The following is a 25,249-nucleotide window of genomic DNA, read 5'->3' as shown; positions in this document are numbered from 1 at the left end:
CAGAGAATATGGTTATCTCAAGCCTCGGTCTCAGCCTTGACTTCCAGAAACTGACCTTTGACCTTTCAGTCAAAGAGTTGTTTAGCTCGCTGGCTTTGATTGTATTTTATCAAAGAGGATTTTAATTTCTGTTTTTCTGAAATGAAAGATTTTCTGGGTTTTGTTCCAGATGACGTCAGAGTCATGATAGGATGTGTGTTTGACTTCTGAGGTAGTGATCTCACACCAGGTTATTGCTCTTATGCACTCTTTTTAATCAGTGCTGCCCATTTTTATCTGTGTTAAACCCTCCCTTCTGTCTGTTTGATTTCAGGGATTTTTCAGCTGGAAACCTCAATAACTTCAAAGCTGGTGTCCACCGTTTATATGATGTGCATGCATGGGATGATGGTCTCTGTAGTTCTCAGAGATGCTTCAATGCAGCTTTTTTGACCATGGTTTCATCACTGAGAAACTTTTGTTCTCACGCTTAGGGGGTGATTTTGACGATACTGTTCCATCCCTAATCGTTATAAAGTTACATCAGACTTCCACCAGATCTGTTCCCAGTCCATCTCCAATCCACTGTGGTCCGTCTCGGTGCTCTCTCGTCCGTCAACACCCAGAACGCAGCACGGATCAGGACCGCTAGACAGCTGGAGTCATGTGACCCAGGTTTTCACGCACTAATTACTGCATGAATCAAGGATTCTCCTCCTCCTCCTCTCCTCACCCATGTTGTCTTTCTGGTCCTCTGAAAACCTCTGACCTGTTGACTCCAGGCCTGGCTCCGCTCATCATGACGGTTTGTTGTTGTAGTGAAGTGAAATACGATCTGGTGATAACACAGAGTGTTTGATTCTGAAAATTAACTGGATGTTTCATTTTGTTTTGGTGCCTGACTTCCTGTCCCGCTCCATCTAAATCTGTTGAGATTCATGCGTCATCCTCCGGCATCCAGTAAAAATAGAAGTCTTGTGTATCTGATCCTGAGGGCTCCTACCTGACGCAACGGAGCGGATCCAGTGGAAGTTAACACATTGACTAAAATAGAAAACCTATCAGATCCAGTGCTGTGACGGATCGGAGACAGATCTGGTGGATTTTGACCGTTAGAGATTGATCGGGTGGACGTCTCTGCTCTCTGCAGAGGAGCATGCAGGTGACAGACGGGAGCACTCATTGCGAGGTACAGCTGCAGGAGGATTTAGTGCAGACGGATTCTCTCGGTCTGACTACCTGCTGTGTTTTATCACTTTTCCCGCATGCCATAATTGGGTCTCCTGTACTCTGAGGATAACTTTCACTAAACGGTTAAAGCTCCATCCTGTCTCATGTCCAGTGTGACACTCCATGGAGAGTACTATCCTCCAGTGTTTCAACCTTATTTTTTGACTTATATTGACATCCTATCACTCCCCGTCCTTGCTGCTTCAGATTGAAACACACCTGAGAATGCCTGTGTCTTGTAGTTACAGATTCTCACACTGCTGCCTGTTGAGCTCGTTAGATTCATTGGAAATATGTAATTCTTTCATTATTACTCCGCAGCGGGTCAAGAGTTATAGTATTTTTTCTGCAGAATGTCAGTTTGATTCACTGACAGCTGCTGCTGCTGCTGCTGCCATGCCTCGCAGCAGCGGGTGGCAAAGAGGTCCACATGTCACTCCCAGTGAAAAGGTCACATCCAACAAGGCAGAGGAATTTATCCAAACCATGGCTTCAAATGATCTGCTGTGAGTTTATAACCAGAGAAGGATCTTTCTGATTCTACAAACCTATTTGTGTAAAAAAAAAAAATTGCATTCTTCTAAAGATATCTTTGAAAACATGATTGTACAATATGCAGGAAACACATCCCACTTGAAGATGCACACAGAGTATCATTCTGAGTATGTTAATGTGTAAATTGAATTTGCATAATATGTCTAAATATTAAAGTTGTATCTATAAATTCCCCTTAAATGTTATCAATGATGGGGAAAGTGTATCTTCGGGTATCACAGGCTGACAGAGAGATGTCCGTTTGAATAGAAATCTGACTTTCAGACGTCAGTTATCACCTCTGATGGATCACACAAACTGACAGCTCACGCCCTATAGGATAGCAGGGATAAACTCCTTTACACAGACAAACAAACACAGCACTGAGGCGCTGGTTTGGTCCAGTGGTTAAATTGTGTGCCCCATGTATAAAGGCGATAGTCCTCAAAGCAGGCATCCTACTCCCTCTCCCTCTTTAAGAAGTTGCACTGCCAGTCTGGTATGCCTCGGTTTGTATCCAGCATGCTTTGCACAGTGCAAAGTCATGGGGGCTGGTCACCAACCTATCACAGGGCAAAAAATGTATAGTGACCAATCGACCTGGTAAGCAGGTGTCGACCGACTGGGGGAGGAAGCCAGAGTAACTGGAGCATGCATGTGGAGAACACAGAAAGGCACCTGCCCAGGGATTCAAACCAGGAACCTTCTTACTGTGAGAAGTTGAACTCAACTCGCTCCTTTTTATTTCTATAGAACCTTTCATACATTCAAGCCCAAAGTGCTTCACAAAAGAAGAGAGCGACAGAAAACACCAGTAATAGGTAAAATGATACAAGGCTAAAAACAGATAGAGGAAAATAATATGAAATACTTAAAAATAGAATAAAATCAATTCAAATAAAAGAAAATCCATTGAAATAAAATAAAATACATTATTATAAAATACAATAAAATCAATTAATAAATAAAATGCTTAAAAATAAGATAAAATAAAATCCATTAAAATAAAATACAATACTTAAAAATAAAATAAGATAAAATCGATTAACATAAAATCAAATACTTAAAAATAAAACAAAATAAAATCCATTAAAATAAAATAAAATACTTAAAAATAAAATCCATTAACATAAAATAAAATACTTAAAAATAAAACAAAGTAAAATCCATTAAAATAAAATAAAATACCTAAAAATAAAATAAAATAATACCCATTAAAATAAAATAAAATCTGTTAAAATAAAATAAATCAATTAAATAAAATCAGATATATACCAGAAAGAAAAAAAGATATACCATAGATAAAATAAAATGAATAAAAATGATGCTGAAACAATGGTCATAATGGCAATAATGCAGTCCAGGAGCTAAAAGAAAATTACACCAAATAAAAAAGCCAGATTAAAAAGGCAAGGTACCTTGAGGTAGAGTTCCACAGTGTTGGTGCATAAAAACAGAAAGTCTCTGGCCGGCACTTGTAAGGGACACATGAGGAATATTTAAAAGGGAAGCATTCTTTAACGTAACACGATCTGATAAAACACCTCTCTCTGCATTTCATACTGGTGTACTGGTCACACTGATGTATTAGACACAGTCAGGTTTTTCAATGACATAAAAGTAGGTATACAAAGTGCGTCTTCATCGCCAAACCTTACAGTAAATGTTTTTAATATTATTATAAGAAATCTTTCCTGCAAATCTCAGAATCACAGTTTTCCTCCTGGGTAGCCGGTTCTTTCCTTCTTTTCAGCAGAGATTGCATCAGCCTGTTTTTCTGTAGTACACCTTGAAAGATCAGCTGCTCCTTCCTCTCCACCATTGGAGCTCCTCTTTTCACACCTCCGTCTTCACACAGGAAGAAAACCTGCCAGATGATTCTGGGTTGGTCCAAACCACAAGAAGCAATGCAAAGAAAAGAAAAGTTGATGTTTATTTGTTCTTATCTTTAATAAGGAGGACATTAAAATTGAAAGGAACAGTGCTGAAGGAAAGGTTTAGATTTTTCCAGCTATCTGGGGGATTGTTTCCTGCGAGCTGAAGAGCACAGTTGTTCTGACTAAACTGCACATTAAGCAGTCTTCAACAACTTCCAGCAAATTTCTCCTCATGCAGGATGATGAGGAACGTCTGTTTTGGCCTCGATCAAGTTGTTAATGTCAGCTGAGACGTGGTGTCAACTGATTCAGTTGTTTGAGAACAGAGTTACAAAATTATACTATTCTCACCTTAGTGTGAGCTCGACCCCCCAGTGACTGCTGTTATTCCCACCCACCTTGTAACCCTTACAGTACTTATCTGACACACACACACACACACACTCTATAACAAACACTCAGTCTCCTTTTCCCTCCCTTCTGAATGTCAGTCATCCAGGCCAGCCCCCCCCCCCCCCACCCTGAACCCCTTTGAGACCAGCAAGAAGTGGGACTTTAATTAGCTGCAGTAATTAGTCTCTCACACACACACATCTCTCTCACACACACTCAGACTGACTGTATCACACCTTGTAACTCCCTGTCAGTATATATCAGAGTTCCTCCTCAGTAGTGTTTGATTGGATGGAGGCAATTAGGAGTACAAATTGGGAGTAAATTACACTTAATGCTAAATCAAGGACGTTTCTTTCCTCACAAGGGAGCAGACAGACTCAAAAATGTTCCATTAATGTTCTGAAATAGTTCCAGAAACAGCGTTGGTTAATAAACATTCACATATACAAGTTTCATACACAGGGGCGGTTCCAGGAGGTGGCCTTGGTGTTTGTTGTTGTAGTCGGTGAACCTGTTGTTTGTAAGGATGCAAGATGTCTCCCTCCAGGAAATTATCTTATAATCATGCACAGAATAAAAGGACTCATCAGCTTTTTAATTCTACATCCATGAATTCCTGTGGTAGTTGAGCTCACCTCTTCTTAGAGGGCTTAATTTTAAGAAGATGTAGGTTAACTCCTCCTCCTCTACCTCCTCCTTCTTCACCTTCCTCTTCCTCTTCTTTGTTATTACACAGAATTATAATACAGCAACACAACTCTGACTGGACAAGGTCTAACACACACTGATGCACAAACTAAAAGAGAAAAACAAACAAATATACAAACAAATAAACATGTGATAACCTACAACAGGACAAGACTTGGGAGCAAGGGGTGGAGCGTAAATATTGTTCAGTGTATAGATAAAGAGATAGAAAATTGAAGGAAAAATAAAATAAAATGTATACATTCATGTTCATTCAAAAATTGATGGGGTTTAAAACTCAAGTATCAATAAGAGTCTATCAGTACTGGACTGTATTCATGGTGATTGACAACTTAGATCTTTAGATTTAAGGCCTTTTATCTATCACTGATAAAATAAAATTCAAAGAGCTTCTGTGGCCACTGCCTGGATCTACAAGTGCTGATGCCGCTTGCTCCATAGATATCAGTTACAAATAATCTGTCAATATCAAAACATTTGATTTCCTTACCTTCCAATTCATTAAAATTGTCCGTTTCACAGATAGAAATGCTAACGTGATCAAGTGTTGTAATTCTCTGGATGTTACTCTTCTGTGTTAGCTTATCAAACCTAATATAACACAACCTCTGACTGACACACCCCTGTACAGTCATGGCCAAAAGTTTTGAGAATGACACAACTATTAATTTTCACAAAGTCTGCTGTTTCAGTTTTTATAATGGCAATTTGCATATACTCCAGAATGTTATGAGGAGTGATCAGCTCAACTGCAATTAATTGCAAAGTCCCTCTTTGCCTTGAAAATGAACTTTATCACCAAAAACACATTTCCACTGCATTTCAGCCCTGCCACAAAAGGACCAGCTAACATAATTTCAATGACCATCATTGCATTGCCATCATTGCATTGCGCAAAAAGGGTCTAACAGGGAAGTTTATAGCAGCGAGTAAGATTGCACCTCAGTCAACCGTCTATCGAATTATCAAGAACTTCAAGGAGAGAGGTTCAATTGTTGCAAAACAGGCTCCAGGGCGCCCAAGAAAGTCCAGCAAGTGCCAGGACCGTCTCCTGAAGGTGTTACAGCTGCGGGATCGGGCCACCACCAGTGCAGAGCTTGCTCAGGAATGGCAGCAGGCAGGTGTGAGTGCACCTGCACGCACAGTGAGGCGAAGACTTTTGGAGGAAGGCCTGGTGTCAAGGAGGGCAGCAAAGAAGCCACTTCTCTCCAGTAAAAACATCAGGGACAGACTGATATTCTGCAGAAGGTACAGGGACTGGACTGCTGAGGACTGGGGTAAAGTCATTTTCTCTGATGAATCCCCTTTCCGATTGTTTGGGGCATCTGGAAGAAGGCTTGTTCGGAGAAGACGAGGTGAGCGCTACCATCAGTCCTGTCTCTTGCCAACAGTGAAGCATCCTGAGACCATTCATGTGTGGGGTTGCTTTTCGGTCAAGGGAGTGGGCTCTCTCACAATCTTGCCTAAAAACACAGCCATGAATAAAGAATGGTACCAGAACGTCCTCCGAGAGCAACTTCTCCCAACCATCCAAGGGCAGTTTGGTGATGAAGAATGCCTTTTCCAGCATGATGGAGCACCTTGCCATAAAGCAAAAGTCATAACAAAATGGCTCGGGGAACAAAGCATTAAGATTTTGGGCCCTTGGCCAGGAAACTCCCCAGATCTTAATCCCATTGAGAACTTGTGGTCAATCCTCAAGAGGTGGGTGGACAATCAAAAACCCACAAATTCTGACAAACTCCAAGCATTGATTATGCAAGAATGGACTGCCATCAGTCAGGATTTGGTCCAGAATTTGATTGACAGCATGCTAGGGAGAATTGCAGAGGTCTTGAAAAAGAAGAGTCAACACTGCAAATATTGACTTTTTGCATGAATTCTGTGTAATTCTCAATAAAAGCTTTTGATACTTATGAAATGCTTCTAATTGTATTTCATTATACCATAGAAACATCTGACAAAAACACCTAAAAACCCTGAAGCAGCAGACTTTGTGAAAATGTAATATTTGTGTCATTCTCAAAACTTTTGGCCATGACTGTATAGTCCAGCTGGCTCCCTTATTTCTGCCTTTACTAACCGAAGGCAAAGCAACAATGCCCTCTTCATAACGTGCTCTATATTTTATACAGACAGCAGAGAGGAATACTTGGAAACATTCCCACCTCCATCACTCTGCATTAAAGAGGCTGCAGAGAAACGTTACATCCCTTGCTTCTGTTCTCCTGACAGTTGTGTGAACAATACCAACACTGACTTGATCCTTTAAACTCTTACAACATCAACTCCTTTTTTTGAAACACAAATTTAATCAGTTTGTTTATTTTCATCCTCAGATGTTTTCCTGCCGTGCGCACAGCACCGAAAACATGTCAGAAAACAGGAAGCTTGTGATTCTGATTTGAGTATTTAACATCACACACACATAAGCTTGGATTTGATTTATTCTGGTGTGTGTAGAGTGAGAGTGTTAACAGACCGGCTCTGTGTTTGATTTTCTTCCCTGTACCTCTCAGCGTCCTGTAGAGAGCAGCGGGACATTGTTGTTCAAAGTGCTGAGCAAGATGCTTTTTTTTGTTTGTTTTTTTAGCAAATGTGTCGAGGGCTGCACTTTTTTTTCACATCTTTTCCCCTCCAGGAGTTCATAAATAGACGAGGATATTTAGGAGGCACACTCAGATGGACATGAAGAGGGGCGAGCTTGAGAGGCTCCACGCCTTCTTCACAGGTTGAGTCAGGTGGTGTTTATGCATGCAGACAGTTAGCTTTCTGTTTTAACTGGGAAGGGATTTTTCAGCCTCCAGAGTATATTTTCTGCCCATTTAAAAAAAAAAAAATCATCATTATAAGACAGTGATTAGAGAATCTCTCGTTGCCGTTCTGATTATACTGCCACTATAGCTGCATCCACGCTTATCTCTTTAGAAGACACCATCGATTACAGGCCTTCAGTCGCTCCTTGCATACGACATAGGGCTGTCAACGAATATTCTAAATTCGAATATATATTCGAATATAAAAAAAAAACAGAGATTCGATTGTGAAATTAATATTCGATTGTGGAAAAAAAACACATCAGCGGCTGCTTTGCGAGTGGGCGCACTGCATGACGGGTCAGGGACAGGTCACAGGAGTCACACATGCACAGCGTGAATCAGACGGCAGAGAGAAATCCTTCCGTCCCCGGATCCTCAGTGCGCTCTGAACGCGTCTTTTCCTCCGCTGGGAACATAGTGAATAAAAAGAGATCGGGCCTCTTCACATGTGGACTGTCTTGTGTTTTTGGCAAATAACCTGTCAGGCCTAAGACCCTACATTGACAGTGGACTAAAAGAACCAGACAATCAGTGACACTGTGATAAAATGCAGTTTTTCCTCTTTTTTTTCATACTAGTGCCAAGAATGTAAGTGGACTACTTTTTCATTTTTAACTTTAACTTCAATTAATGTTAATAATATTTGCTTCAATCACTGAATGAAGCCTGCCTATATTAGGGACAAGAGTCAGGGCCTTTAATTGTTCGCACAAGTCTTGTTCAGCACTCACTCAGCGCATTACGCACAGAGAGGGGAGGGGGCGAGCGAGCGAGAGGTCAACAGTCTTAAAAGTGTTACGGTACAGACCATTAGGTCATTTACTTGTTTTGTAATGTGTAGGTATGTTTTAGGCATGTTAAATCTGAAATAAAAATACATATACAAGTTTTTATGTCTCCTTGTATTAGTTTGTCCACCTGTTATTGACATAATGCGCAAATATAGATATTCGAATGGTTCGAACCTATGGGGTTTTTAGAGCGAATATTCGAACATCATTTTGGAGCAATTTTGACAGCCCTAATACGACATAACTCTACAGCGCCTGAAGCTAAAACCTCTTCCGCCTGAAACAACTCTGACTGGTCCGGTCTTTCTTGGACCGGAACAGCTTGAAGATTTGAGAGCACTGGTGCTACCCATTGACTGTATAAAAAATGGACGCAGTATCTGTGACGTTTGAAGCTGATCGTCTGTGGGTGCCATATTGGAAATGCTGAACTCAACCTTACTAATGTGAGGTAAAGAGGCGGGCCTTTAAGGCTGGTTTATACTTCTGCAATACCCCTACGCAGCAGGGGCTGACGCGGACATGAGCACCACATACTTGTGCGTCGATGTGTGCAGTGATTCTCCGCCGAAACACTTAAGGGCAGTGTGGTCTCTCTGATAGCCGAACGCCTGTTTACGGGCCGGGCCTTTTCCACAGAGATTCAGAGCGTGTTATGTTAATCTACAGCTGATACATGTTGCTGTTTATCACGCAGACATGATTACATGAAGAATAGAGAGGAGGAGATGCCGCCGAGCCGACCAATCACGGGGCTTGTGGTCTGCGTCGATTCAAAGCATCGTTACATTTTGGAGGAGGTGCGCGTCAGCTACGTGCGTAGGCCTCTGCGTAGGTACAGGAGCTACGGGGACCTCTGGCGTAGGCTATGCCGTCCAATAAGCGCAGAAGTATAAATCAGGCTGTAGCCTTTTTGCTAAAAGCTACAGGGTGCACGCCTGTCACTCAAGTCAGGCATGCCCTTATTTGGGCAAAACTTAAGTTTCATAACTTCAAAATTACCTAGTGATATAAAGTTCACCCCCCAGATTATTCCCTCTAACTGGACTCTCTGCACTTCACTAGTTTTTAGTTTTTCTTTATGACTCTTTCTTTTTTGTTTGTTTGTTTTTATGATGTTTTAATGATGAATGTTTTTATTATCTGTAAGGTGACCTTGGGTGATTTGAAAAGTGCCCAAAATAAAATGTATTATTATTATTATTAGACAGTGGGTGCTGATAGAGAAATGAGCTATTCAGACCTAAACTGTTTTTTGAACCAGGCTGTTCACATTGTTTATTAATGCTGTAAAGATCATCTTCTTTGAATGGGTGTGTATGTGGTTTCCGGTGTTTCTGCAGTCAGCCTCTAGTGGACGCTCAATGAACTGCAGTTTTAAACACTTCAGCATGGGCTTCATATTTTAAGACTGGAGGTTGCCGTTTTGTCAACAAGTGGATCCCCTGCTGTGATGTCAGATTTATCAGCTGAAGGATTTAAAGGCCTGAGTTGTTATTTGGGTGTTTTAAAATAAATAAACCGTGGTGATGATGAACATTGCGAAGAGATGAGACTCATGAAGAGAAGAGAAACAGTGGGAGGTGGGGCGGGACATGCTGCTGTGTGCGTAAAGAGATAAAAGCTGTCGGTGCAGTGTGTGTGTGTGTGTGTGTGTGTGTGTGTGTGTGTGTGTGTGTGAGCAAAATCTGGCCAGAGTACTTACTACACCTGACCATAGTGAGTGATGTTGATTTGCAGAAGGATGGCAGAAATTGGAAATTAGCTGCAGTTATTGAACAACAGCATGCTGCTCATGCTTAACCAGGAGTTAGTCAGTGAATGTTTCTGCATATTGGGGGAATGGCTTTTCATACTTTCAAAATTCTGCTTACTCTTCCTGGTTTTCTCCAAAGTTGCTAAATCCAGCTTTAAGGTTTAAGATCAGGATGTGAATGCAGTCAGAGTGTGGTTTTTTTTTAGATATATGTGTGTGTGTGTGTTTATGAGCAAGTGAGCACATTTATCTCTCTCATTCTCTCTCTCAGTCCTCCCACTCAGTAGACGCTGTGTGGGTGTGGATCCTGCGGGCTGCCTGTCTCTTTGCGCCTGTTATTACTCACATATTCTGCACATTACACTTTCTCATAAATGCACACACACACACAAGAGCGAGGAAGGAACATGTATCGTTTGCAGCGCACGGTTAGTGACGTTTTTTCTTTTTGGTGATGGAAAAACAGCTCAGCATCGACCCAGCAGTCATCTAGGATTCAATATTATGCTCGACATAAGAATTATATTTCTTCTATCGTTCTCTCTCTTTGGAGTCTAAACCCTGCCTATCAAGTCTCCTCTCCTCTCCTCTCCTCTCCTCTCCTCTCCTCTCCTCTCCTCTCCTCTCCTCTCCTCTCCTCTCCTCTCCTCTCCTCTCCTCTCCTCTCCTCTCCTCTCCTCTCCTCTCCTCTCCTATCATCCGCTTTTCTCTCCCTTTATCCTTCACCTCCTCTCCTTTCCTCTCCTATCCTCTCTTTTCCTCTCCTCTCCTTTCCTCTCCTATTATCTCCTCTCCTCTCCTCTCCTCTCCTCTCCTCTCCTCTCCTCTCCTCTCCTCTCCTCTCCTCTCCTCTCCTCTCCTCTCCTCTCCTCTCCTCTCCTCTCCTCCTCCTCTCCTCTCCTATTATCTGCTTTTCTCTCCCTTTATCCTTCACCTCCTCTCCTTTCCTTTCCTCTCCTCTCCTCTCTTTTCCTCTGCTTCTTCCAACTTCTCCTCTCCTCTCCTCTCCTCTCCTCTCCTCTCCTCTCCTCTCCTCTCCTCTCATCCCCTTTTCTCTCTTTATCCTTCAACTCCTCTCCTTTCCATTCATCTCCTCTCCTCTCTTTTCCTCTTTTTCTTCCATCATCTTCTTTCCTCTCTTTTCCTCTTCTGCTTCTCTCTTCTACTCTCCTCTACTCTCATCCCCTTTTCTCTCCCTTCATCCGTCTCCTCCTCTCCTTGCCTTTCCTCTTCTCTCCTCTCTTTTCCTCTTCTGCTTCTCCCATCTACTATCCTCTCTTCCACTCTCCTCTCCTCTTATCCCATTTTCTCTCCCTTTCTCCTTTTCCTCTCCTCTGCTCTCTATTCTTCTCCTCTCCTCTCCTCTCCTCTCCTCTCCTCTCCTCTCCTCTCCTCTCCTCTCCTCTCCTCTCCTCTCCTCTCCTCTCCTCTCCTCGTCTTGTTGTGGTTTCCTTCTGTCGGGTTTGTTCAGCTGTGGCTGCTCTTGTCTCTCATCATGTTTAAAAAAGCAAAACGAAACGTTTTTGTCTCCTCCACCCACCCACCCACCTACCCCTCCCTTTACCATCCTTTCTATCTGCATCCTTCTCCCTCTCCTCCACCTCTTCCTCTTTATCTTTCATGTCATCCTTCATTTTCTCATCCTGAAACTTATCGTATTCATCTCATATCGATCCTGCATGCCTCTCTTCTCACCTAGCATCGTCTTTCTTCTCCCTCAACCTCCATCTATCTCTGCACACCCCCATGATCCATCCATCTCTTTACACTCCCTTTCACCCCCTCACCATCCCTCCTCTTTCTGTTTTGTCTTCACAGTCACTGTATCCATCAGATTCTAGAAAGTGTCCATCACATTCACCAACATGACATAGTGCACAGGGACCTGAAGGTTAGTATAAGTAGAGGAGCATCTGCATCCCTCACCCAGCCCTTCCCAACAACCTCTGCATGCTTCCTTTCCTCACACCCTTTCCCTCCTTCCTTTCCTCCCTCCGTCTCGACGTCTGTTCGTCTGGGTCTTGTCAGCTGCCTGTCTAATGTCAGCCTTGTCCGACTTGTCTTGTGGTATGCTCTTATGTTTCCTCTTTTCTTGTTTGTTATACTCTTTGTTTGTTTTATCTGGAGGACCCGGGCCTGCCTCACCCACCACCCTCACCCCTCCCCCCCTCCTCCCCCCTCCTCCAACGCGATCTATCAATCATTCAGCAAACAACTACAAAACAAAAGCTCCTGTTGCACTGACTGACAACCAGATCGATTAATGATCACACACGCGCACACACGTACATCCACGGTAACACACGTCCTCCTGCAGGTGTGGTAAATATCCTGTGTTTAGACGTGCCCAAACAGCCATCAGTTCCTCCCACCACAGGAGATAAAACAGCCACAGAAATATTTATTGCCATCTTCATTGATTTTTTTCTTCCCTCCTCCTCACTTTTCTTTGGTTTTGATTCAATTGTATTGATCCCTGTGTCTTCACGATGGCTTCATTCAATAACAAATGCATCTTTATTATAGGAAAACAATCCACAAATAACAACAGAGGGAGTTTACTTTTAGAACAGATACGAAAACCTTCTCAAATCCTCCTCTCAGCTGTTGGTTTTGTGGCTGTAATGAGACGCTTTCATTATTGATCCTGAATTATCAGTCATGAAACATCAGACCTGAACCAGACGTGTCATCGTAAACCCTCAGGACGGGTGCTGCTGTTCCCTTATACGAACACTTCTACTCTTCAAGTCTCACAAAGTCAAATCTTTAACCTTAGATTAATGCTAAATGCTAAAACACTGCACACTCTTTCCCAAATACCGATACTGCAATACTTTGCTATCCTGACATCGGACTTCCACCAGATCCACGTCCAGTTCAGCTCCGTGCTCTCTCTTCTGTCAACACCCACCGGTTGCATTTTCAAAAAGCAGCACGGAGCAGGGCCGCTGGAAAAGCTGGAGTCATTTGACCGAGGTTTTCCTCTGATAATTACTGAATCAAGGATTCTCCTCCCCCTCCTCTCCTCATCCATGTTGTCTTTAGGGTCCTCTGAAAACCTCTGACCCAATGACTCACACAGTGAGTGTTTTATTCTGAAAGTTAACCGGATGTTTTCATTTTGTTTTGGTGCCTGACTTCCTGTCCCGCTCCATCTGCTCTGTTGAGATTGATGCGTTGTCCTCCGGCATCCTTTAAAAATAGAAGTCTAGCATATCTGATCTGGATGGCTCTGACCTTCCAGATCAGAGACGCAGCAGGAAAGCAACAGAGCGGATCCAGTGGAAGTTAAAACATTGACTAAAATAGAAACCTATCAGATCAAGTGCGTGACGGATCAGAGACAGACCGTACATGGATCTGGTGGAATTTGGCCATGACTCGTGCAGCCCCTTTGTCAGGTTGCTTTATGGAGAATTTAGAGTGACCAATCAACATGACAAGCATGTTTCTGGACTGTAGGGGGGAAACAAGAGTATCTGCAGAGAACTCACACATAGAAAGGCTCCTGCTCAGCTAAGGGTCCAAACCAGTGAGGCAGCAGCTTTAACCACTACCCCACCCTGCACCCTCCCCAATGCAACAGTCATCAAAAATGTTCTTCTCTCAAGAAGAAAGCTTTTCTGTTGGCTGTCTTTATAAGTTAAAAAGTTGATGACATTTATGGCACCAAAAACTAAGATTTGGTCACCACCCCAACCTCACTCCTTTTTGCTGTCCAGCTATGGTGTAGAAAAAAACAGGCACACAACAAACCAATCTTAAAAAACATACATTCAGGGTTCAATATCCCCAATCCCGGAGGTAAGACACAAACACATGCTGAAGATTTCACCCCGCAGGTTACGGAGCTCAACAGCTGACAAAGTGGGGGAGGAAGAGCAGGGACACACACACACAGGAAGGCAGGAGCGCATGCATACCAGCGAACCCAAGCCCATGTTTATGCGTGAACCTCGAGAAGGAAGACACACATTACACGGAAGCTGGTTTACTCGATGGCTCATGCAGTCACATGTTAGGGATCACTCAGCTCTTACTGATGTGGCTGTAAATCTGACCTGCCCAGTATTTATTCATTGGGAGACCTTTAGGAATAAGACACATGATGCTAATTTATAGCTCTGAACTTTACAGACATGCCGGTGTATCTTCCTCTCTCATGTTCTCTCTCTTGTTGTAGCATTTAGTAGACTGGGCCAGACTTGTACTTAATTTCAGCCTATCACATCGAGCGTCCAAGGTCCTGTGAGTAAGTTGGATTAAAACTGAAGCCTTGGTTAGATACACAGTTATTTATCTTCAGACAGGATGATTTATATCTTATTATCTTGCACTTAATCATGCCGACAGTCTGTAGAGGACTCTCGTCTTGACTCTTGTGGGTAGATATGCTCAGCTTTGACTGTCCAGTCGTCTCATCGTTGTGCAGATCCAGACTCAGACATAAAAATAGGATGATAAAAACACAAATTCGGAACTTCCTTAGCGGGACAACATTAGCCAATCAGAGAGAGAAGGAGGCATAGACTTTATAAAGCATGGATGCAGTCTCAGTGATGTAACCCATTGGTTTCCTGAAGAGGCGGTCGCCATAATGAAAATGCTGACTCAACATAACTTTCAGTCGCCCCAGACAAAGAGGTGAGGCTGAGGCAGGTCTGGAGCCTCCTGGCAGAAAGTGACATCATGCCCGCCTTTCAGTCAAATTAGCCCCGCCCCTAAGTAGTCATGAAAAACTATGCTTAACTCTTAGCTTTAATGTAATCAGGGTGGATGAGTTATAAAAAAGACATTAATAACCCAGACAATGTGTGCTTGAAAAAGCTCACGTTACAACATGATCATTTTCAAATTTGCATTTTAAATTGGGTGTGTATGTGGCCTCCTTGTCCTTTATAGCCACCCTCTGGTGGACACCCCAGGAACTGCAGTTTTTTTGCTCTTGGCTGCATCTCTCAGCACCAGTGGTTGCTGCTTGGATGCAAAATAACTGGAGATGCACATAACAGGTGTTTTAACAATATCTTTACCATAATTTCCCCCGACTTCTCCGTGAAAAGTTCAGGTACCAGAACTGATAAGTGGACATGACATTAAAAGACCATAAACATGGTGCACCGTTGGCCTAGCGGTCTAAGCGCATGCCCCATATACAGAGGCTATAACCCTTCTAGCAGAGGTTGCAGGTTCAATTCCAGCCTCGACCATTTACTGCATGTCTTCCCCCACTCTCCACTCCCCACATGTTCTGTCTCTCTTCAGCTGTCCTAGCCCATAAAGGAGAAATGCCCAAAGAACAGACCTTAAAAAAAAGAGACCATAAACATCACAAAAATTTCGAGGAAACACACAAGACATATTTGAAGACAGACCCTTCACCCTGAAAGCCAAACATACTTTGTATATAATTCTGTTGAGATTAGAAGCAGATCAACAGTTCAAAGCTAAGTCCATCCCAAGAACCTCTAACTCTTGATTTCACACCAAAGAGAAACAAATTCGGACACTTAAATCAAAGTTGACTCGTCAGTGCACAGGAGACACACATGCATGATGCAGCTTTGGTCCACATACAACACCACAACCCCATCAGCACAGGTGCTTGTGTGTGTGAGTGGAGAAGTGAGTGTGTGGGTTCATAGAGCTTTGCATCAGTCCACACCTCCAACAGCTGGACCCAGGAAGTACTGAGAACTGCCTTACACACATGTACTTGTTGTCTGTCTCTTCACACTCGCATATATATCCTCCCCCCCCCCCCGTGCAGACGTCTCATCTCGTCACTGCATTTTCTGTCTGAGTTCGGGGTTTAGCTAACTGACATCAGACTGACAGCTCTTGTCAGCAGAGGCCAGCCAAGCTTCCAGCAGACATGGCAGTGATCCCAGACGCATCTTCTAAATGTTATAAATTGCACAATGACTCACTCCTTCCCTCACCTCCTTCATCAACACCCTCTGTGCCTCCAATGGCCGGCCACATTCTCACACCCTCTCTCATCACCCAAGGCCCTCTGGCTTAAACTTGGAGGGCAGAGAGGTATCTAGAGTTCACCTGCAGACGACTGAACAGTGAAAGCGTCTTCCAAGATTATATCTGAGGAAGACTTTTGTTGAGACAAAGAAGATCATAGATAACTTTGTTTGGTTAAACGACGCAGAGACCTCAAGGAATCTTCTGTTGCAGAGTCCAACCGAGCTTCAGCCAGCTCGCCAAAATAAAAGTCATCAATGATATCTGCAGGGTTAGAGAGAGTTTCATCAACTTAATTAGGCAGGAGTAATTTTAATCCTATTGACTGTAAAAGAAATGGATGACATGACAGCTCCCCAAAAGTGAAGCCAAAACCAGAAAGGTAATAAAGCCTGCCTCCTCCATGTAACAGATGAGGTATGGGTCAAACCCCTAGACTGTATAAGATATGGAAGTAGTATCCGTGATGTCACCTATCTGTTTCTGAAGCGCTGTTTTGAGGCCAATCGTCGGCGGGAGCCATATTGCTGCTGTCGAGCAAGTGTGACGTAAAGAGGCGGAGTTTGAGCCTCCTCGCCAACAGCTGCAGTGTTCCCGCCTGTCAATCAAGTCAGCTGTGCCTCTCATTGGAAAACTTGTAATCTCAATATCTTTGAAATTGCTGCATTAGAAAAAAATCAGCCCCTGCACAGTGTGTGCCGATCGAGAAATGAGCTATCCAGACTACACTCGTCTTTTGTACCAGGCTGTAAACATGTTTATTTCTGCTGTTAAGATCAGCTTGTTTGAATTGGTGTGTATGTGGTTTCCGGTACTTCTGGTGCCAGCCTCAAGCGGATCCTCGTTGGAACTGCAGCTTTTAACACTTCCACATTGGACTCATATTTTAAGACCGGAGGTTGCCGCTTGGTCAAACCAGAATATTAAAATATGCATCAAAAAAGTTTTAATGTCATTGCACTTTTTTCTGCAAGTGTTCATTTTCTAACAGCTTTAGTTTTTATTGTTATTTGAATCCAAAAAGAGAGGATGTGACATCATGATTGACCGCTTTCTTTAAAAATGCAGGCTTATGCTAAATTAGCAGAATAGAGGAGGCATGGCGAGGGCAAATGTAACAATCACCAACACAAGAGTCACTTGAATATCCATAATCAACACCTAGATCTGTTCTGTTGTGAACTTTGACCTTTGGACTTTTGCCGTTTTGCCGGTAATATCGGTAATTATGTGCGTTAGGTTGCAGAGAGGGTGTTACATCAGTTCTGCGGTTCCTCCAGCCAAATCACTTTTACGAGGCTCCAAAATACTAGGGCAATATGTCGACACCTGTCGCATTGATATTTTGGCTTCACTTTTTTACGATGAGAGGCGAAGGAGACATGTCGTCCATATTTCTATACAGTGTAAAATTTCATTATACTTTATATTATGATGCCACCTCCAGGAAATGCTGTTAGAGTGTATACTTGCCTTGGAGGTCTGGAGAATGAAATATGAGACGATAGAAGATTACATCTTGCAACAGAATATTCCTTTTAAACACCCTGCTGAAACCCCTCAACCCCTCCCCCCCACTCCTCACCATACCTCCCCCAACTTTCCCTCCCCATTTCCTCCCCACACCTCTGGCCTGTGCACGGGATTGTAGCGCTGCTCAGACTAACATGCGCCCCCCCTCCCTCCTTGGTGTTTGCATGCAGTCATTGCATCCAGCAGATCCTGGAGGCGGTGCTTCACTGCCATCAAATGGGTGTGGTGCACCGGGACCTGAAGGTGAGTGATTGGGATCACCTTGCTTTCCCTTTGAGAGTGTGTTTATATATTTGTGTAACGGGGTTCCTGAGTGTGTTTTTTGTGTCGTCTGTGTAAAGTGTGTAATTGTTTGTGGATGTAATGTCACTTGTAAAATCTTTGAGCTTTTAAGGGGATTAAAGTCATATGAATTAATGTGGATATATGTTCTCTTTAGTCCCTTTCACACATGAACTGCACCTAGAAAAATGTTCCAAACACTGTCTGGAAGAGTGCATGTGTGAATGCAAAAGACCAAGTCACGATGTTCACGATGACTTTTTTTCCTCCCTGCTCCTTTGTGAAAACCTGAGCTGATGTGTGAATGCAGCAGGAAGTAAACTGGGACACTCACAGCGAGTCGTAGTTGGGGTGATATTAACCCAGAAACTGTCACAAGGAAGGAAGACTCCCCTTCTTCCCTGACTGCTCCACCCAATCACCCTTAACCACACAAACAAAACAAAGTATTTTCAGTAGGGATGCACCTAAATGAAAATTCTTGGCCGAAACTGAAAACTGAAACACAAAGAAATGATTATGCCAGTTATTAGTACCATTGCATTTATGGCTCTGACTGTGTGCTAACCTCATTGAAATCAAGGATCTCATTGAACATATCAGACAACGAGGGTTCATGCCCCTCATCTGGTTCAGAGAGTCCTTCTTTCTGTGCTCTGTTCTCCGTCTCCATCGCTGCCTGGATCATTTCTCCTGCACGCATCTTTATTCCCACATCCAAGTAATGCTCTTTATAACACGGATCAAGTACAGTCACGATGAAGTGCAGAGGATCCGAATAGATCTCAGTGAAACGTGTGCTGACAGACTCTAAGAGTGTACTTTTCATTGTTTGTGTTCATGGAAAACAAAAGTGCATTTTCTGTTTTCGGCTGAAAATTTTCAGTGGCTGAATTTTTCGGTGCATCCCTAATTTTCAGTTGTGGGAGTGATTTAGTGACAGGCAATCTCCCAATGTGTGGAACATGTGTGAAAGGTGAAGCCTGTAAAACGCCAGTACTTGGTATGTAGGATTTCTATAGAGTTCATGTGTAAAAGTTTTGCATTTGTGACTCTTCATAACACAATGTCAAGTTAGAAAGTAGAGCCGCAGACATTTTTCAGACCTTAGGATCCGGTCATTCTCTGAACTTGCCTTTCACACAGCCTTCGATTGCATGTGATAGTCACCCTCTCACTACTGAATATAGTCTGTTTGGTTTAAGTGAAGGGAAGGGGCCTGGCTAGAGTGTACAGCTGGAAGAGGAGTCTCCTTCATTTATAGTTCTGCACTATTACCTGCTGTGTTCACACATCTTATATCTGACATTATGCAGGAACTTTTAAAAGTGGTCTTGCAGGTACATTCAAGGTTTCTGGGGAGCCTACCTGTCTGTATTTTTTCTGCAGTGCATGTGTGAAAGGGGTCTGTAGTATCAGATCAAAGCTCCTGCAGCTTTGTCACCATCACCATACGACTATCAAACGCCACCTCTAACCTTCCTCTGCCTCTCCCCTGTTGAACACTGTCTGTCTCTGGCTCTGTGCAGTCACCTTCTCCTCCTGTTGTGTAAATACCACTTCCCCCAGTCTGTGGAGGTTTAAAGGATGCAGCGCTGGTCATGCGGGCTGAGCAATGCCGCTGCTCTGTAACCTTTTTGGAACAGGATCTCGTCGTTGCTCAGCCAGCAACACGGCCCCAGAGGATATTTAATCTGACCTCTGGTTGATCTCTTTGTCAGAAGAGGTTGTTAACTATTGATTATGAGACAGCCTGTTGTGGTTTAGTTTGCCTTCATAGATCAGTTAATGACACCCGGTACTTTGAGTGTGACAGCTCATTTTCTGCCCCCTGCTGTGAGATGCTGGGACATTTGTTTGAAACGGCCAACTGGCTGGCAGCACTGTCTCTTCTTTAGGGTTGGAAACTGAAAGCAGGCAGCTAATTCTGAACTGGTTACACGTTTTTGGCTCTGTGGGCTGTGAGGGCTTAATAGATGTATTTTGCAGCCTCTTGAGAATATGTGCTTCGTTTTAAGGATGAAGGGCTGAGCTTGAAATGTTTTATTCAGTAAGGCCACACATCGAGTAATAGTGTGTTTGAGGTGATTGCAGATGGTGAAGTTAAACTAATATGAAGTCTGACTGAGTTTCAAGTTGTGCTTGATTGTATCACAGACAAAGCAGCACCTCAGATCCAATGAGCTGTGTGTGAATCCGAGTGTGAACACATTGAAGTTTCCAGTCCTCTTTGCTGTCATGTCTTGTTCCCGGCTGTGTGTTTTTTCCTCTGTGCATGCTTGAATATCGCATCTTGTCGTGCATGTTGCGCTTTTGTCAAGCAGACCTCTCCTATGCAAATGTCAGTCCCAGTGTTCCAGCAGAGGCGTGTTGTGTTCATCAGAACTGTTGTGGCTATTTCTTTATTTAGCCGACACACCTATCTGGTTTCACACCCAAGCACTGGAGAGCATTTCATGCAATAGGTCATAGTGTGATGACTGAGGACAGCCTGGGTGACAAGATCCCTCGAATTAGGAAATGAGACGACAACACAGCAAACAGGTTGTATGCCTGTCAGAAAAAGGTGACACTAAACTGCACGGCAAACTTTGTATAGATTCTCTGTTATCTGAGCAAAACCTTACACCTTACACACCGAACTGAAGGCAGCATTTAGAGTCTGCTATGTGTTATAGATGAACTCAACTTTATTTATATGACACTTTTCATACATATAAACATGCAGCCCAAAGTGCTTCACAAAATAACAGAGACACAGAAAACAACAGCAACGGTAGAATTATAAAAGGCATGATTATAAATAAAATATTTACAAATAAATCAAAATCAATGCAGTAAAACTGAGTGGAAAGAAAAGTAAAAAATAAGGTAGTGTTAACAAAATCAGATAAATGCAAGAAATAAATAAGATAAATAAATGTTAAAGCAATGATTATAATAATGCAGTCCAGGGCTAAAAATAAATTACTTCAAATTAAAAGCTTGATTAAAAAGGTAAGTCTTAAGTGGAAAATCGACTTTTTAATGGTTCTCTACCTGAAATATGTTTCCCTGGCATGTCTACAAACCCCCAGAGAATGAAAAGAATCCATTCTGCCCCTGTTCTGATTTCTCCACCTTTCTGTAAATGTGTGCTGAAACGAGCCGTTTCAGACTTCAGTGTTTTTCACACGTCACAACAATATCCGGTCTGTCACGGAGTCAGAGCTCGGAGCTTGTTCAGCCCATAGACTGTATAAAATACAACTCGACTCCTCCTCCGTTTTTCATTCCCTGCACACATGTGCTAACAAGGAGCTTAGGAGGGAGGCATGCTAGTTGTAGGCTGTCTTAATAAACACAAAGGTCGGTTTTACTCCCCACGTCTGCAGATTTGAAGATCTAGTGGATGATTTTTACTTATCATGGATAAGTGCTAGCGCTAGCATAGCTACACAGCTACATGTCGTAGCTGTAGCTGTAGCTGTAGCTGTAGCTGTAGCTGTAGCTGTAGCTGTAGCTGTAGCTGTGTACCAAGACACACGTCTACATACTAACGAATTAAACAAGAAACACCGAATCTGGGACCAATCTTTCAGAAAGGTCCTGCTGCCTTTCTGGCAGAGGTCGGTTTTACTCCCCACGTCTGCAGATTTGAAGATCTAGTGGATGATTTTTATTTATCATGGATAAGTGCTAGCGCTAGTTAGCATAGCCACACAGCTACATGTTCGTAGCTGTATACCAAGACACACGTCGACATACTGATAAATAAAACAACAAGAAACACTAAATCTGTGACCAATGGTTCAGAAAGGTCCTGCTGCAGGCGCCTCTCCGTCAGGATCAGATTCAGAGGGTTGAAGTAAAGCGATCTGTGGGCAGCCGTGTATATTCAGCCAACATGTAAACATTAGATCAACGTGCTGGAGAGCAGAGGGCACATCCACTTCCTGAGGGGGCGTGGTCAGAAAGAAAACAGACTGTTCTGAGGAGGGCTGAAGAAGAGGGTTTTTCAGGCAGACCAAAATCTGATTTCAAAGTGTTTTTTTGAGCATACACTTTAAAGACATGTTTTGGGGACCTCTTAGACCAATATATATTGATGAAAAAAGTGTGATATGTCACCTTTAAAAACAAGTAAAAGAACTTTAAAATCAATTCTAAAAGAAACAGGGAGCCAGTGCAGAGTTTTAAGAAGAGGAGTTATGTGATCTGTTTTCTGTTTTTCGTGTTAAAACTCTGCAGAAGCAGGTTTCTGAACAAGCTGCAGTTTTTGAGAGATTTTTTGGGCAAACCAGTAAAAAGGGAGTTACAGTAGTTGATGCAGCTGGTAATAAAAGCATTAATTAAAATTTGGGCATCTTTCTTTGATTAAACAAAGGTTTTATTCCTGCTATGTTTCTGAGATGATAAAATGAAGTACTTATGAACTTTTTAAAATGAGCATTAAAATGAAAATCTGAATCTAAAACTACTCCCAGGTTTGTGACCTTTAATTTGCCTGATGAAGATGAAGGGAACGCTCTGTTAAAATAGAGTTAATCAGAAGAATTATAAAAAAGTTTTTATTTTTTTAATTTCAATAATATGTTTTCTTGCTTTTTAAAATTGCAGGATTTTGTAGAAAACTACATTAAAGCATGATATTAGCTTCTATTTTCCATGTTTAAGTTGACACAAGTATCAAACTTTGAAACGACACACAGCCCTGACTTTAATCCAGACATTTTAACATTTTTCTTAATGGTGAGATAAAATGTGTCAGGGCCAGCAGTCTGTACAAACTGGAGCATCCTCTCCACTGAGCTCTCTATCTTTACCACGTTCTCTGAAGGAATCAGCCAAGACGATCTCAGCATCTCCAGATCTTCTACAGACAGAGCAGTGGGAGAGAGGAGAGACAGGAGGGAGTCATTCCACTTAAAACACCCACTCATGAACTGCTCTCAAATGCTCATGAACCCTCCCTCCCTCTCCCTTTCATAGTGTATAAATCAGCTGTGTGTGCATGTTTAATTGTACCTGTGTGTGTACGCTGAAGACATGGAGACTGAACTAAGTGATGCTGTTTGCTGCAGTGATGTCTTTAACGTGTGGACTGGATGCTTCACGTTGCGTTAATGCACCTTTTTGATGGAAGCACATGCTTCATCAGAATTTCCTCCCACATCCGTTTTTCACGGATTATCTTACTGCTGCTGCAGTGTTGGCGAGTTCTATCTCCCTCATGTACAAAAGAGGAAAGCCTAACCCATCGGTAGAGCTGAGGATGTGATGACACGAGGTAGGCACAGCGCCTTAGGATTACTGGTTCGCTCACTCACTGTCTCTCTTCAGCGCCCATTCCCTTTCTCTTTTACTTATGGGCTCAACGGCTATAAAAGCAAGCTTTTAAGTGTCTGCACTTTAAATACACATATTCCTCTGCCTCTCAACAAATGAGCTGAGGAGAGCGAGAGAGGGAGAGAGAGAGAGGAGTGAAATGAAGGCAGAGGGTGCAAAGGCATGCTGCTGCAGTGCAGGGGAGGTGGTGTCAGAAATACAGCCTAAATATAATGTCCTCGTTCTCTTCATGCTGTAACAGAGCCCTTGTGTTGCTGTTTACAGTAGGAAACTTCGGTAAACTACCAAACAGGCTTAGAGAAAGAGAGGAAAGTCAGGTACAAGTGACTTCAACAGAACTGGCTTTAGTGAGTGAAGTGTTTTCAGAGTAAATATGCTGTTTCAATTCAGCCAGAACAAGGCAGCAGCACTTTCAAACTGCTCTCTAAGTATAACTAATGCCAACCAGGAGTGCAGATGATAACCCAACTAGGAGATATTTTACTGGTGAACTTAAGCAACCCAAAAGAAGTGAATGTATTTGTTTATATTCTTTAAATGTGGAGTTAATCATGCAGGTGGAAAAGAAACGTTTGTCACTTCTAGCTTCTGGGATTTAGATTTTAAGTATTTTCCATGATCGATCTTTGGAAATGTTAACAATCAATTATTAATCATTAAAGAAAAACCTAAACGTTTTCCATGTCAAATACAATGCCAAATGCATGTTTTCCCCTGAATCAAATATGTTAAACACACTGAATATCAACGTGTGGAGCAGGCTGTTAATCTCTGTGGACACACAGTCATAAAAGTGAAGGCTCAGACTTCAACAACTCGTTCTTATTGAGAAAAATAAGCATGTGAACGTGATCAGGTGTCAGCCGGGAGCACAACCGGGTCATGATCAGTCCGGCGGCGGAGAAAAAAAGCGCTCATGGAGACCTGTCACTCAGCTGCAGCCCCAAGCTGGGCGTCTCCTTTAGTCAGCTGATTCACATGGAAACATGCTTTAAACATAAAACACCTCCCTGATAGCTGAACCAAATATGAGACCACTTGATGTTTGTTCCACATGATATAAAATTGAAAGACAAAATGTGTTCAAGTAAGTTCTTAACATCCCTACGTCTAGCCTTGAACACTGGCTTTAACCCTAGAAGACCTAGACAGCCGCCGCCGGCTACTTGTTCTCAAATGTTTGACAACTTTTGGACCGCTAATCCGATCAGAAGCTTTAAAAACTCTGTTACAGTGGACATTCTCAGCTTTCCATTGATACCACATTTGTCTCATTCAGAATATTCAAAATAAATTCAGGAGAGTCTGGCACCCCCAAAGATGGTCTAGGTCTTTAAGGGTTGAACCAGAGCCAAATAAGTGTGCCTAATGTGAGTGTTTTCCACTATTAGCTTGCAAAACACTACCTTGAAAGTTTCTTAATTTTATGTGATTATTAATAAACATGCATACTTTTAAATCATGCAAACACAGCCAGTCTGCCTCACAATTATGCCTTATAAAAGTACACTGAATAATATGTATTGTTAAAAAGTATGGCACTACTTTGACTTTGAGTTATAGGAAAGGATGGCCAAAAAGAAAGTCTTCTCAGATGGAGAATCTGAAGGCCCTAAGTTTCTTATGTCCAGCCCATGCATTATCCATCTGAAGCCCAGGCCAGGTAGCCTGCATGGAGCCAAAACCTTACCAAAACACAGCTGTGATGTTATGTTACAGTTTGGATCAGAAACTACTTGGTTAGGTTTTCGTAGAAGTTGAAAGAAGAAGTTGAAGATTAGCTTGTATTTTTGTAGCAAGCCCAGACTTGAAGGCCAAATCTGCTGCATCAGAGGCTGCGACACAAATGGAGCGACGCCTGCGAGCTAGTTCAGGCAGACAACTCGAGCTGCAATGCCATACACGTCACATGTCCCACTCTCTTATCCATCATCCAATCCTGCCCTCTGCCTCTCAAATTGGCGGTCTATTTAAACTGGGAAAAAATCTCCCCATCTCTCCCTCTGCCTGTCAACGCCTCTGCTGCTGCATGCCATT

At 42.7% G+C, this 25,249-nt stretch overlaps 1 protein-coding gene across 1 annotated transcript in view; it reads left to right on the top strand.

Annotated features, from left to right (window-relative positions):
- Positions 1 to 25,249, top strand: part of LOC117819050 (calcium/calmodulin-dependent protein kinase type II subunit delta-like) — a 134,381-nt gene that overhangs the window by 32,504 nt on the left and 76,628 nt on the right. Inside the window, exon 6 of the mRNA XM_034692253.1 lies at positions 17,773 to 17,845. Within this exon, the coding sequence (XP_034548144.1) occupies positions 17,773 to 17,845 (73 nt within the window). The remainder of the gene's footprint in view (positions 1 to 17,772; positions 17,846 to 25,249) is intronic.

The sequence above is a fragment of the Notolabrus celidotus genome, chromosome 9 (genome assembly GCF_009762535.1).
Source record: "Notolabrus celidotus isolate fNotCel1 chromosome 9, fNotCel1.pri, whole genome shotgun sequence".
Classification (NCBI taxonomy): Eukaryota; Metazoa; Chordata; class Actinopteri; order Labriformes; family Labridae; genus Notolabrus; species Notolabrus celidotus.
This window is presented reverse-complemented; position numbering and strand designations above follow the sequence as displayed.